Source organism: Hippocampus zosterae, chromosome 7, assembly GCF_025434085.1.
Source record: "Hippocampus zosterae strain Florida chromosome 7, ASM2543408v3, whole genome shotgun sequence".
Lineage (NCBI taxonomy): Eukaryota > Metazoa > Chordata > Actinopteri > Syngnathiformes > Syngnathidae > Hippocampus > Hippocampus zosterae.
Genome location: NC_067457.1, coordinates 18482637 through 18495614, shown reverse-complemented (window position 1 = coordinate 18495614; position 12978 = coordinate 18482637). Strand labels below are relative to the sequence as shown.

The 12978-nt window shown below is 46.1% G+C and overlaps 1 protein-coding gene across 5 annotated transcripts in view; it reads right to left on the bottom strand.

The window, feature by feature from the left end:
• Positions 1-12978, bottom strand: part of LOC127603748 (solute carrier family 45 member 4) — a 29643-nt gene that overhangs the window by 5888 nt on the left and 10777 nt on the right. For 2 of the 5 annotated variants that reach the window (XM_052070333.1, XM_052070334.1), the window contains 8 exons: positions 11358-12374; positions 5142-5330; positions 3473-3652; positions 1990-2186; positions 1734-1920; positions 1063-1518; positions 535-806; positions 292-453 (listed from right to left, as the gene is read on the bottom strand). In XM_052070333.1, the coding sequence (XP_051926293.1) occupies positions 292-453; positions 535-806; positions 1063-1518; positions 1734-1920; positions 1990-2186; positions 3473-3652; positions 5142-5330; positions 11358-11676 (1962 nt within the window). In that variant the 5' untranslated portion in view covers positions 11677-12374. The remainder of the gene's footprint in view (positions 1-291; positions 454-534; positions 807-1062; positions 1519-1733; positions 1921-1989; positions 2187-3472; positions 3653-5141; positions 5331-11357; positions 12375-12978) is intronic. The other 3 variants (XM_052070336.1, XM_052070337.1, XM_052070338.1) reach the window with 3 other exon arrangements.

Below are 12978 nucleotides of genomic sequence, written 5' to 3'. Positions count from 1 at the left end.
ACAAAACAAGTTTAAATTAGTCATTATCAAATCAAATGAGAATGAACATTCTATTTTGAGTAGTTCGTATCAAATCCAATCTAATGACATGTATGTATATACATTGTATACAATACAATGTATATACTGCATATATACACTGTATATTTTTTGCCTTATCTATTTGTGAAAGTAAAAATTTGAGATGGATGCCTTGCGTTAAATCCTGAAAATGTCAGTGTGAAATCCTTTTGCTGCCCGTCAGTCGCCATTTCTCATAGTGTAGCGCGCATGCTTGTGTGTAGCGCTCACAATAGGATCTCCGTGGTAGATAGCTTGTGCCATGAAGTCGGTGAAGAAAACGGCTTCGGAAAGGAAGGAAAACCAGGTGAACAGGTGACAGGCGCACAGGCGCAGCAACTCGGGCGGCATCTTCAGCATGGAGAGCCACAGTAGCCGCAAGGTGGGCTCCACCTGAGGAAAATGCAGCGTTAGGCGTCATGACGAGTGGCAGCGTGGCGGACGGGTTTGGCTGTGGCATCCGAGACCCCTCACCTCGCCTTCCTCGCTCTCGGCGTCGCCGTTGGACGAGTAGGTGTTGCCGCTGCGGCGGCGGTCGCTCCGGCGGCTCCGACGCCGATGTCGCGCCTCCAGCTCGTGCAGGTCGTTCATGCTGCGCGAAGGCTTGATGAGAAGGGCGGCGTTGGCCCGCCGGTAGCGGCAGCGACGGCTGCCCACGCGGCCGTAGTAGGAAAAGGTGCAAGATGGCTGACGGTAGACGGTGTGATGATGGCGTGAAAGCCGCACGGGAGCGCCGGTGCTGGCGGCTGAAATGAAATAAACATTATATAGTTATATTGTAGATACAGATGAACTTGTATGCATGAATATAAACAGTAAATGTTCTTCTACTCCTTTTTTTATCATTGAGGGCAACCATTACACTCATAGGCAATATTTGTACATACCCCGCCCTCCCACCCGTTAGCTGTGACAGGCTAAAGCGGATCCGCAAGCCTAAAAAGGACTTGGATCCCTGGATGTAATTAGCATTAGCCTTAGCATTAGCATTAGCACAAGTACCTTTGACCATTCCGTCCCGATGCACCTGTCCTTTGGCGCTCAACCCGTTGGCCGTGTTTTTCGCACCGACGCCCGCCAACAGGCGACCGTTCAGGGTGCGCTGCTCTTTCAGCTGGTTGTTGAGCAACGCCTCCTGGCCCTCGTCATTCTCCATCTCCTGTAAGAATGCCGAGAGGCGGCATATCTTGGTGGGACCGCCGCGTGGGGAGTGGCTGCCGCTTTGGGGGCACGGCAGATCCTGACTCCCCGCGTTGCTGCTGCGCCGCACGCCGGCGAGGCGACAAGGCGGCGTGCTACGGCTGGCGTGCAGGCGGTGCGCGGCGCATGGGGGAGAGCCGTGATGGGGCGAGAGGCGGTCAGCGAAGACGGACGGCTCGATTTGGCAAAGGAACAAGGCGTCGGGGTCCATGTGCTCCAGAGGGGCGTCCGTCATGGCAAGGACGCTGTCGCTTTTACCTGCGATGAGGGCGAAGACAGAATGAACATAGGGCACACCGATTTTCCGTTTGTGGCATCACTTCTCTGTGAAAAGGCTTTCCAACTATTCCTTTTGTGTGGGGCGACTGTCACATTGCCATCGAAACGAGTGACAAATGGCTTTACGAACACGTGACATCACCAGGAGACAAAATGAGAATGGAGGGGGGTGGGGGGGGGGGTGCAAAACATACTCCTCACAAGCTCCACGTCCAGGAAGTTCACGTCCATATCCCCGGGCGCGGACACATCGTCCCAGTAGGTGTCGTAAAGGTCAAAGCTGTCCATCGTTTCGTCCTCGCCGATCATTTCCAGTCTCGGAGTGAGAAGTCCCGCTCGGCTGTTGGATGAAGGGTGTGGGTGACTTGGCACTGGACTCTCCTGCATAAACTGAGTGTTAGATTTTAGACACGCACGCACGCAGGCACGCAGGCACGCACACGTACGTACACGTACCCGGTCCTGCCGGTCATGTCGAGGGCTGTATTGCTGCTCAGCTATGCTGACTAGATGCAGCACCACTGACACAGAGAAGAAGAGGGCGGCGAAGAAGAACAGGATCTGCTCCTGAGACTTAAAGAGGACTCCCAGGAAAGTGTGGGTCCAGTCGAGACCGCCCATAGCATAGCCCAGAGCGCCGCCAAGACCTGCGTATGGAAAAAAAAAAAAGTTTTACCTTCAGATGGAAAAATAGTGGTAAGCGCATTACTTGGTAGATATCGGCAAGATCCAGGGCCACAGCTTTTGCACTTTCAATTCACGGAGGGTGGCACCCCCGATTACCGAAACACTTAGGATGTCAGCGAGTGAGCAGAGCCGCACTGCGTTTTCTTTGACGCGCAAATGACCATCAGCACACTTTGCTTGATGAACTGGAATTTGTTAGGCGATGCACGCCACACACACACAAACCCAATACAATCAACATTCTCGATGGAAATGAAGTGAAATGACCCCCCCCAAAAAACAACATGCACTGACATATGCCCCGATACTGTGACAACAATAGCACTTTACCAACTTGACATATACCTTGGCGGCAGGGGGAATAAATGCCATGTGGGCCACGTGGAGACCTTTTAAGGTCAAAGCAAATGACAAGTCTTTCGCTGAATGCAAATGATGAATGATGCTTTGCGTAACCGATGATGAGTTGGCAATGAAAGCGTGCCGCCCATGCGAATTTCTCACTCGGTTAATCCTGCCAGTAGAATCTCAAAAGAGTAAACCCTGCAAGTCTCAGTACACACACACACGCCTGTGCGCGGCTCATTAAATCGGTTATGGTTTGTTTTATCCTTCCCTCCTGACTTGGATAACTATTACTATTTGCCCAGCACGGACGCTCCCACTCCCTCGGGGGATGGGCACAGCAGCTTTGCTGACCCGACATAACCTTGCTGGCCCTGCGCGGTGAGGACTTCTTCGTGGAATGTCTGCCCAATCAACGTTTGATGGCTCTTTCGCTGCATGCCAGGGTGGATAGAGAGACAGGCTTGCTTGCGGCAGCTAGTGCGGAGAACACAGTCGGACCTTTAAATTTCCGTCGTGATAAATGGTGACTCGAAAAAGTGCCGCGTTGGCAATTTGAGGGAAAACAAGATTTTGGTATAAAAAATTTTTAAAAAAAGAAAACAATTTCATCACAATTTCTAGCATTGATCAAGTGTTGGTACTTGATATATGGGAGGTAATCCAATCGAAATATTTGTAGTTGTACACAATCCGATAAAAAGTTGAATTGGTGCAGCCTTACTTTTTGATCCTCGCGGAATCGTGATTAACTCATTCAGTAGCAGCCAATTCTGGACCAAGTCTGAAAAGACGTTTAAAAACGTCTTTGGGAGTGAATGAGTTCATGCCTGTTACCTGAGAGGTGGACATTGTCTAATATTAAAGGCCGATTTGAGGGGCAACCTTTAATTGGCATTACCTGCCGAGGCGGCATGGATGTTGAGTGCCATGTCTTGGTCTTCGGTGTTGGCCACGTCTAAAAGGTACGCTCGGATCGGTCCCTCCGTTGCGTCGGCGCAGAAGTCCAACACCGACACTCCTAGCACGGTGAGAACAATTCCTATGGGCTGCCTACCCGGAACGTCGCCCAGAGAAAGTCCTAAAACAGCGAGACGGGGGTTTGGAAGTTGAGAAAACACAATGAACACCCCCCCCCCCCCCCCCCGGAAGCCTCGAAATTATGAACCATGGATGGCCGCGCTGCGCCCACATTAGATGGCGTCGGAAAAAACAAAATCAAAAAACAAACACTTTGAGTCCTTGAGAATTTTTTTTGTCTGTCCTTTTACAGTGGACATGACCAGCAAATTTTATGTTCATCAGTGACCCAGTTTCTCAAGGTTTATTTTTTTTCCTTCTTAGTGACTATTGATGGGGAACTATAATGAATATATTTTTTCCCAAAAGTGTGTTTTCAGGCATTATCGTGACATTGGGCATGTCTTTGTGCGACCACTTACGTGTGTACCTGCGTCTATCAGAACGAAAATAACGCAGACTATGATTGGAAAGCTTTGTCACGTGTTTAGAAATGTGCAATGTCGGGTGAGTGTGTGTGTGTTTACAATGGAGTGGCACTACTCACTACCCACCAGACAGGAAGTGAGCCGTCATTGGTTGAAAGGGGGAAGCAAACAGGAAGTAGTTTCTTGTGAACTGCTTGCTCTTGGGTTCCCATGTCAACAAACGTCTCAGCAGGAATATGAATATGAATCGACAATTGTTCGGGGTCCATTGGGGGTCAAATTTCTGATTGTCCATTTTAATGATTGGTTTCTTTTCAACGGGGATTTTGTTTTTTGTTCATTCGTGCTTTCTGCATTGATTACAACTGGTTTACAGCACAGTTACACAAATATCCACGGGAAGGCGCTATTCCTTTTGAGGCCTTTACGTGTGTGCGTTTTTTGAAACATTATTTGACAGTTGGACGTCTGGATTGCGATTTATATCAAATGAAAGCAGATTAAGAACATTTAATACAATGAATGGAACTGGTTGACAAATTGAGGTAAGACTGCAAAAAAAAACAAAAAAAAACTTCACTCGTCTTTCTAGTGGTTGTTCAATAAAATCCATAATATAAATAAAACTAGTGCGATGTAAATCACATGTCTACTGAAAAGAACAAAAACAGGACAGCAGAGAAAATGATTCCAGCGCCCCAACCGGAACTACAATGAGGGCCGTCAATATCTGCGCCGCGTCAATCAAATTGCTCGAATGTGGAGCATGCAACTTTGAAATGACCTCATGGTGATGTAATCAGCAACCCCGAGCCGAGACACACAGGGGGGGGGGGGGGGGGGGCGGGGGGGGGGGGGGCACTAAAGAATACCGGGTACTTTAAAGTGCATTTTAATAAGTATTTTAATAAGTGTTCAAAGCTTGATATTGCAGTAAATTGCCCCACCCCCCCTCCAAAAAAAAGGTCTCTCTAAATCAAATTTCACCCATTTCAGACAGGCATGCGTTCACCGTACATCCGCTCACCAGACTCACTTTAGTGGCTATGCAGCATCCGTTACAGAGTTCCGGCAAAATGGCCGCACCGGAGCTGTAACATGAAAGTGTTACTATCCGCTCACCTATGAGCGACCCGTTCAGGAAGAACGCCGCACCAATCAGCGCCCCGATGCACAAGGCCAGGATGAAAGGCCTGCGGCGGCCAAAGCGCAGGGTACAGCGGTCGCTGGCGGAGCCGATCAGCGGGGCGAATATGAGGCCCATAACGGGGCTGAGGAACCATGTCAAGCTGTTGTATTGCTCTGGAAGACCTGGTTGGACACATGGGACGGAGGGGAGGGGACGGGTGGTTATGATGTTGAATAACTGTGTCGTTAACTTCACACAACTATATCTTCCAGTATTCATCTTGTCAATGCAATTTGGCACGAACAAGAATATTAAGAAAAATGTTCAAGCCAAAAGTCTCGAACTTGGGACCAGAAGATGCTGTTAAATCACTTTTTTTTTGGTCTTAGGAAGCTGGGTAAGGTAAAACCTCTCTTTTCACAACAGCACTTGCTGACTACTCCCCCACCAATTCAACACTACCCGAAGCAGCATTAAAAATGCAGAGTCAGCACCAAGCCCTCATTCAAGACCATCTTCCTGTTCCTGCGCCAGTGTCGACATTTTGTGTTTCTCAGGCGACGGAGAGACACAAGTCATAAACAGGGCTTGAACCCCGCCGCCACGGCGACCAGGTCTTGGGAACCCCGTCGCCACGGAGACTCCATCATCATCGGCTTCCTGGTTCCCGCGACTACGGCGACGTAACTCACGCGGGGCTTCCTGTTGTGCGCTTTGGAAAACTTTCCCTCGTTCTTTCTTTTGTCTCGCAAACACTGACACACGTGCGCGCGCACAATGACGCGGTGCAGTTCTATGCCACCATTTAGCAAGGTTTCACATAGCCCGAGCATAAATGGAAATGTATTCATTCATTTATCGCAAGGAATTATCGGTTCATTGATTTATCGTAAATAAACAACTTTATATGTACGTTGTGAATCATGTCATAAAACAGAAACGATTGTATGCATACAACTGCTTATGTAATCAAACTATTGGTTGATTTCATTGCAGTGAAATGAATTCTAATACCACTTCAAATGGAGAATTGCTTTTTTTTTTAAATAAAAATGGATTAATGTACATTTGTTGTTTGAATTGTTTTAATAAAAATGTTTTATTAATTATAATTAATAAATACATGAATTACATTATATATAAATTTATAATTTATTCATTGATACAATTTTGAGAATTCTAAAAATACACATGCATGTTACATTACATTTTCTGGCAATGTAATGTAAATAATAAAGAAATACTCAGTTTTTGATTCCATTTTTAATTATTCATTATAATGCAATTATAACACCTTTGAAAGCCAAGAATAAATGAGATTGAAATAAAAACATTTACCAATATGTGTTATTCAATTATTGATTCGTTTATTTGAAATAAAAAGGAAATACCATTTTTAAGAAATGTACAAAAATGTTCAAATATATTACAAGTACATAGAACATTGGATTTATTTTATTACATAATTGGCTCTTCTAAAATGATTTAATAACTCATGTTAACCCTTAAAAGTCAAGAATGTATTGTTATTATTCTCATTATTATGAAGGCCTACCGTCACTTGGATTGGATGTTGTGAGACTTTTGCGATTGTACCTTTTGTGACTAGTGTGTGTAGCTGCAGAGAGTTTACCCCCCCCCCCCCTCTCCTCACACACACACACACAGCAGTATAATAACAATCAAAGCACATAGTAAACTATGACAGGCCTCAGTTCCCACACTTGGCTTGTAGGTACAAATGTGCATACACGCACAGAAAAAAAACAAAAAAAAAACAACAATACTGAGAGAATTTGCAGGAAGCTTTTTTTTTTCACGAAACAAGAAAAGCGAGAGAACGGTTGGGGGGCAGCATGAGAAAGGATCAGGGTGAAAAACAAGGTGAGCTGGATAACGCATGAGGAAGAACAGAATGTTCCTGAGCTGTGATGGATGGTGGGAACCAAAACGAAGCTCTGTCAATTCAAGCGCCCCCCCCCCCCCCCACACACACACACAAAAAGCTTACTACACTAAAAACCTCTGCTTTCTGTTCCGTCAAGTTGCTCAAGTAACTTCAGGACGAGGAAGCTTAACAGATAGTGGTTTTGGGCTGTGTGTTCTTCTACGTACACTTTGGGTCCAAAAGATATTCTCGCTTTGTTCCCTACACTGTCTTCAAAATGCTTATTTGGTTTTAAACTATTTTCACTTGATCTGAATTGCAATGCCAAAATGCAGTAGTGATGACACCACAACAACAAAAATCTGATGAGTCAGCGCCAGCGTCTCGTGTGACGTCCAAAAATACGTTGGGGGGGGGGGGGATTTTCTTGGGGGGGGGGGGGGACACAACGGCTTTCAACACAACAGGGCAAGAGGAGTGAGTGTCGGGTGTTAACTTCAGACCCACACGTCCTAGCATTTTGGAATACACGCCGGCCCGTCCGTGTTGTCATCCAACATCCTCCGACTGCTCAATCACGCAACTTCTAATTCGCAAGTGAATACAGTAAACGATCCGATCCCTGTACTCAAACACATGCACATGCTTCTTGTCAGACGGGCTGCGGAAAAGCTCCCCGCAGTGAAAAATTCATGCATGACGTCATGCAGTGTAAAACGGAGGGCGTGTCCCGACAACAAATGCCGTTTATTCAGCAGGAACAAGACACCGCCTCGGCAGTCACACGACCGAAGGAGCGCATGTGATTGACAGCGGGTTGCCCGGGGAAGTTTCCGCCATCACACGCCACCGCTGCAAATGTCAATAAAGCCAATCAGAGGCCATAGACTTGATGTAACGGCGAACTGAGTAATCGGGCGGGAAGCGTCATCTGCAAATTGGAAAGCCCTCAATGTGTATATTTGAGCCCAGTGCCCAAATTGACCTATTACCTCACTCACTCCCAAAGACGTTTTTAAACGTCTTTTAAGACTTGGTCCAGAATGAGTTGAGTTTTTTTCAAAAGCATTTTTTCGGTAGGAACCTTGCATTCATAAATACAATGAAAAATACGCATTTGAAGTTGATAAAGGGATAGAAAGAATATAGATTTATTTTTTGTTGTTGTTTGTTTCTGATGCTTTTGGATGACTTTGGAACTATTTGGTGGAATCTAGATGCCAAGGAACTGTTGAAGTGAAGTTTCGGAGCTTCATTGAGACATAAGTGGTCATTTTCTACCATCCAGTAAGTAACACGAGTTAGACCAAGCTTGTTTGGGCAAGCGAAGAATAAAATAAAATAAAAAAATGATGAAGTCAAATGGGCTACGCTGTTGACTCAAATTTGTCCCTGTCTGAACAACATCACAAAACTGAGCTCAATTGGAGATCCTATTCTCCGCGACCTCATGTGAATCGGTCTTCAAAATAAGACAATGACGCACTTGGTGACTAATGTATCTATTCGGTCATTCATTCAAGGATCTATCCAGGCATCATTTTAGCCATCCAGCCATCCTATGCCAAAAAGCATCAGTGAGACTGAACAGATGGTTTTGTATGCTTTTATAAAAAATGGACAAAAGCCCCGGGGCCAGCCATTACAGCTCTGCGGAACTGGATTATTAGCACATCAAGCACTCATGCATGTGTGTTTGTGCACAAATTAAGTCTGTAAAAAAAACAAAACAAATAAAAAACGACCGGACCTCTTCATTTGGGCGTGTTTCTAAAACAGAACCCAAGGCGCAAGTGTTCTTGCGCCTTGGATATTTGGATATATATGGATATTTGGATATATTTGGATAATATAAATTGTTATGTTGTATAAATTATTAGATTATAATAATTTGGGCTTATTATCACAATTTTTTTTCTGTCAACTTTGCAACGCCCTAACCTGACACGATAAAGTGCCAACGCCCTGACTAGTTGGTAAAGTAGCTGCGAAGCATGCCGAAGTGATCGAAATGACTTGCTGGATGTAGATGACCCAACTCTGGTCCCTATCGCTCACTCGTAACGTGACTGTAAATGAATTCTGGAAGGACAACTAATTGAATGTTTTGTTCTTTCCCTACGGTAGCGAATGACGAGTGGATGCATGTTCCACCTCTAGATGCGCACGTACACACCAATTCAGGATTCCTCACATGGCCTACAATAATTGTGAACACATACTGTACCTGCCTTAAATCACGTGCACGCATACAAACGCACGGGCGAGCTTGCCTTCAATGGCAAACGCGCCCCCGCGGGATGCTCTTTGGGTACCCACGCGTGCCAGCGCCGCTGCCGGGGTCTCCACACTTGAAGGGCACGTGAATAATGGTCAGAGTAATCACAGAAAGTTGGCACGGAGATTATGTAAGCGCTATAAATAGGAGGAGGTAGTTTTAAAATAGCCGAGCAGACTGGTGAGTCGCTTCGAGAGCGGCGAAAGACGCTGACTGCGGCGCAACCCGCGTGGCTTTTTTATTTCACTTCCCTTTCCTGCCTTTTTCAAAAGGGCCAGTCTCCCATCGGTGAGTGACAGAGTCAGGTTAAGGCGATCAGTGGCTGGGTGACATGGAAAAAGTCATTTACGTAACCCCCCCACGGTGCTCTGTCCACAAGGTGATCGGAGAAGATTATCCTCCCAGCTAACATGACGAGATCATTCGGAGGCTTGCCACCAGGCGGTATTATTTGGTGGGGGGGGGGGGGGGGGAATATAAAATACACAGCAAGGTATTCGAGAGCTTTTCTTTATGCAGAACCTCGCTGTTATTTTTCCCGAAAGAGTAGAAATACTACATCCAGTCTCTTCCAAATGTATTGGAACAACACAGTCAGTTCCTTTGCTTTTGAGGGTACACTGGTATATTCATCTCGCGATGAATGGAATAAATGCCGGACTTTTGAACCGTTATTTTCATCATGAGATGAATATAACGGTTCAAAAGTCCGGCATTTACTCCATGCTATTTACACCAAAACAGAGCACTTATTGTTTAAAGGAATTCACTGCAAGTGATTACCATTTTGTATTTGGGGGCATAACGCTAGCTTGAAATAATGCCATCAGGCCCGTGACCCTTTGCTTGCATTTTTCATTTGAATGCCTTGACGATGCGGCCTCTTTCATTTTTAGTTTGTTTCATTCTCCGCTTCTCTCTGCATCAACATTTTTTTTCCATAAGGATCTTTGGATCTGAACGGGCGAAACAGCTGCAGTAAAAACTAGCCCAGGAATTGAGCTCGCCGTTCCGATACTTTTGCACGTTGGCTCAGATTCACTTTCAACCGAGGGGTTCACGCGCATTTCCCCACCGTGAACTAGGACTGTTTATATCGTGTGCCGTGAAAACATCAGAAATTGCGTGGCTGGGGGAAAAAAAAACTACGTGCGGTTGAAGAACACTCTTGCGTCTGTCCACTCTTGTGATCAGCGAAATCAGGTGACACTTTCTGACCAATCTAAGAAATCCGGGTCATTGCAAACAAATCTTTCTTGCGAGCGAGTAGCCCCCTGAGAAACAATCCAACGAGCCACGTAAACACTCTGCTTACTTGCGTGGTTCAACAACACGGCATGTTCTGGCTCGTGGATGTTGTGGTCTGGGCAGCAGCGACTTGAAATGAGCTGCTGGATCACAATAAACTTCCAAGTAACTTCATCGTTTGCAGATGTCGGGCTCACCAAAAATGGAACTTGACAGTCAGCATTGATCCCCGTTGTTTGTTTTGACAAAAACTATTTGGATTCCGAGAGGGATGTGAAAGAGGCACGCGCTTTCTTGGTTTCAGTTCTGCATTGTCTCGAGCATAATGCATGACTGGGTAAGGGTAGACCCGAACATAACTGGTCGAACGAGACTTTGTGATCGTCTCATCGTGCTAACCTTGCAAGAATCCCGCCGACATGTTTCCAGACGATGTTTTCTGCCAACAATTGCCCAATGCTGTGTTAGTCGCCCCCAAGGGGTTTTTTTCCCCGTTGTTGTTGCTGCACTGCCTGTGACGGGTTGTGAAAAAATTTGGGATCTGTTTTGTTGTGTTTTTTTCAAGAATTACATCAGACATAGAACTGCTCTTTTTCTTTGTGGGGGGGGGGGGGGGGGGTGACATTTGGATTCAAGTGCTATTTTACATCATGTTTCTTCAGTAACACTGGCAATGAGCTTTTCCAACAGTTTTTTTTTTCCAACAGAGGAAACGCCAATCATTTCAGGCTGCTTATTTTAAACAAACAAAGGCCGAACAGGTATGAACAATGCGACGGTTGTTTGGGTTCTCACCAATTTGAAGCAGCACGGGCGTCACAAGCGCCGTCTCCAAGGCATAGCAGAACTCCCGGCCAAACATGACGGCGCCGTGCATCACCCATCTCTTCACGGGGATGCCCTCGATGGACCCCTCGCTTGCCAACTCCTCGCCGCCTCCGCCGCCGCCGCCGCCGGTGTCGGGGTCGGGGCGGCTTGCCGCTCCCGCCGATCCATCCGCGTCTCCGCCCTTGCCTTCGTCCGTAGGAGTTTGGGTCTCCGCGCCGGCCACCGGTGATCCCACCTGCATGGCGTCAGGGCCCGTGTTCTGGGGAGGCATGTCAGGCGGGGGCATGCAAGCTTCGGGGCGGTGGCGGGACAAATCCTGATCCGAAAAAGGTCTCGCTGCAACTCACTTTCAAACTGACAATCCTTGTTAATAATCTCCTTACAGCTATTAGATGAACACCTGATAAAGAAAACTCTTAAAGTGCTGTGATTAAAAAGGCTGCAGTCGTCTATTTAAAATGAATCTCTATTGGATGCGCCTTTTGAGTGCATCCAAGGAAATTCATATAAAAATGTCCGGGCAGTGTGGCATTCCTAACATTTTCCTCACCGCTTGGTGGTTTTCACCGAAAGAAAAATAACCTGATAAAATCAGCTTGACCACAATTTTCTGAGAATCCCCTCAACCAAAATAGGAAGCAAAAAAAAAGCTTAACATTCAAAGTTTGTGCAATTTTCTTTTGTATGTATGTGATCTGTGCATGGCTGGAATGCATGTGTGCGTGTGTATGTGTGTGTGTGTGTGTCACGCGTTTATGGCTTAGGAGTCATCGAGGTCATCTCCCGCTCTCGCCTTACTTTTGTTTTTGTCTATTGCAGGGGGTAAAAATCCATATAGAAAACCAGTCAGTGAATTCCAGAGTCATTTTGTGTATGGAGGGCTGGAGGGAGTGGGAGGGGTTGGAGGTTAGGTCGCAGGTGGAGGCGGGTGGGCAGGCAGTGGGCGGAGCTCCTCGTGAAATCCCCATCGATTCACTGATGAATCTGAAGGGAAGATGGACAATAGTTTTTATTCACATTTGTCACCTTATTTCACCCCCAATTATATACACGTAAAGTGTGGACACGTGTTTCATCTCAACTTGGGTACAAGGACGACAGAATGTGTGTGTGTGTGTGTTTTTTATCTTAAACAAACAAAAAATCAATTACTTGTAGTTGCACACAAGGCCTGATTTTGAATGAATAAATGCATATTAAAACATGTTGGAGCCCACTCCCTCCATTTAAGTTTATATATTATTCTAATTCATTTTTGTCTCCATTAAGGACCCAAGGGGGCCACACTGATCCGTGAACATTTTTGGCGTACCAGAAAAATAAAAACATGGGTGGCTAAAAATGCCCCGTATTGATGCTGAAAGGCACACGCTCTCGACAACACACAGGCGTGTGTATTCTCGCGCTATGAAAAGAGGCCATTTGTTAAAGAAATCTGGGTTTTTTTGGGGCGGTGGAGGAGCGAATAATTGCCGGGCGCACATGATGCGTTTACCGCCTCAGAGACCAGTTTGATGGATTTGGGCAAAGATCAAAAGCGTGCCACCGTGATCGGGCGTTTCAAAGAATTGCCAGACGACAATTGCAT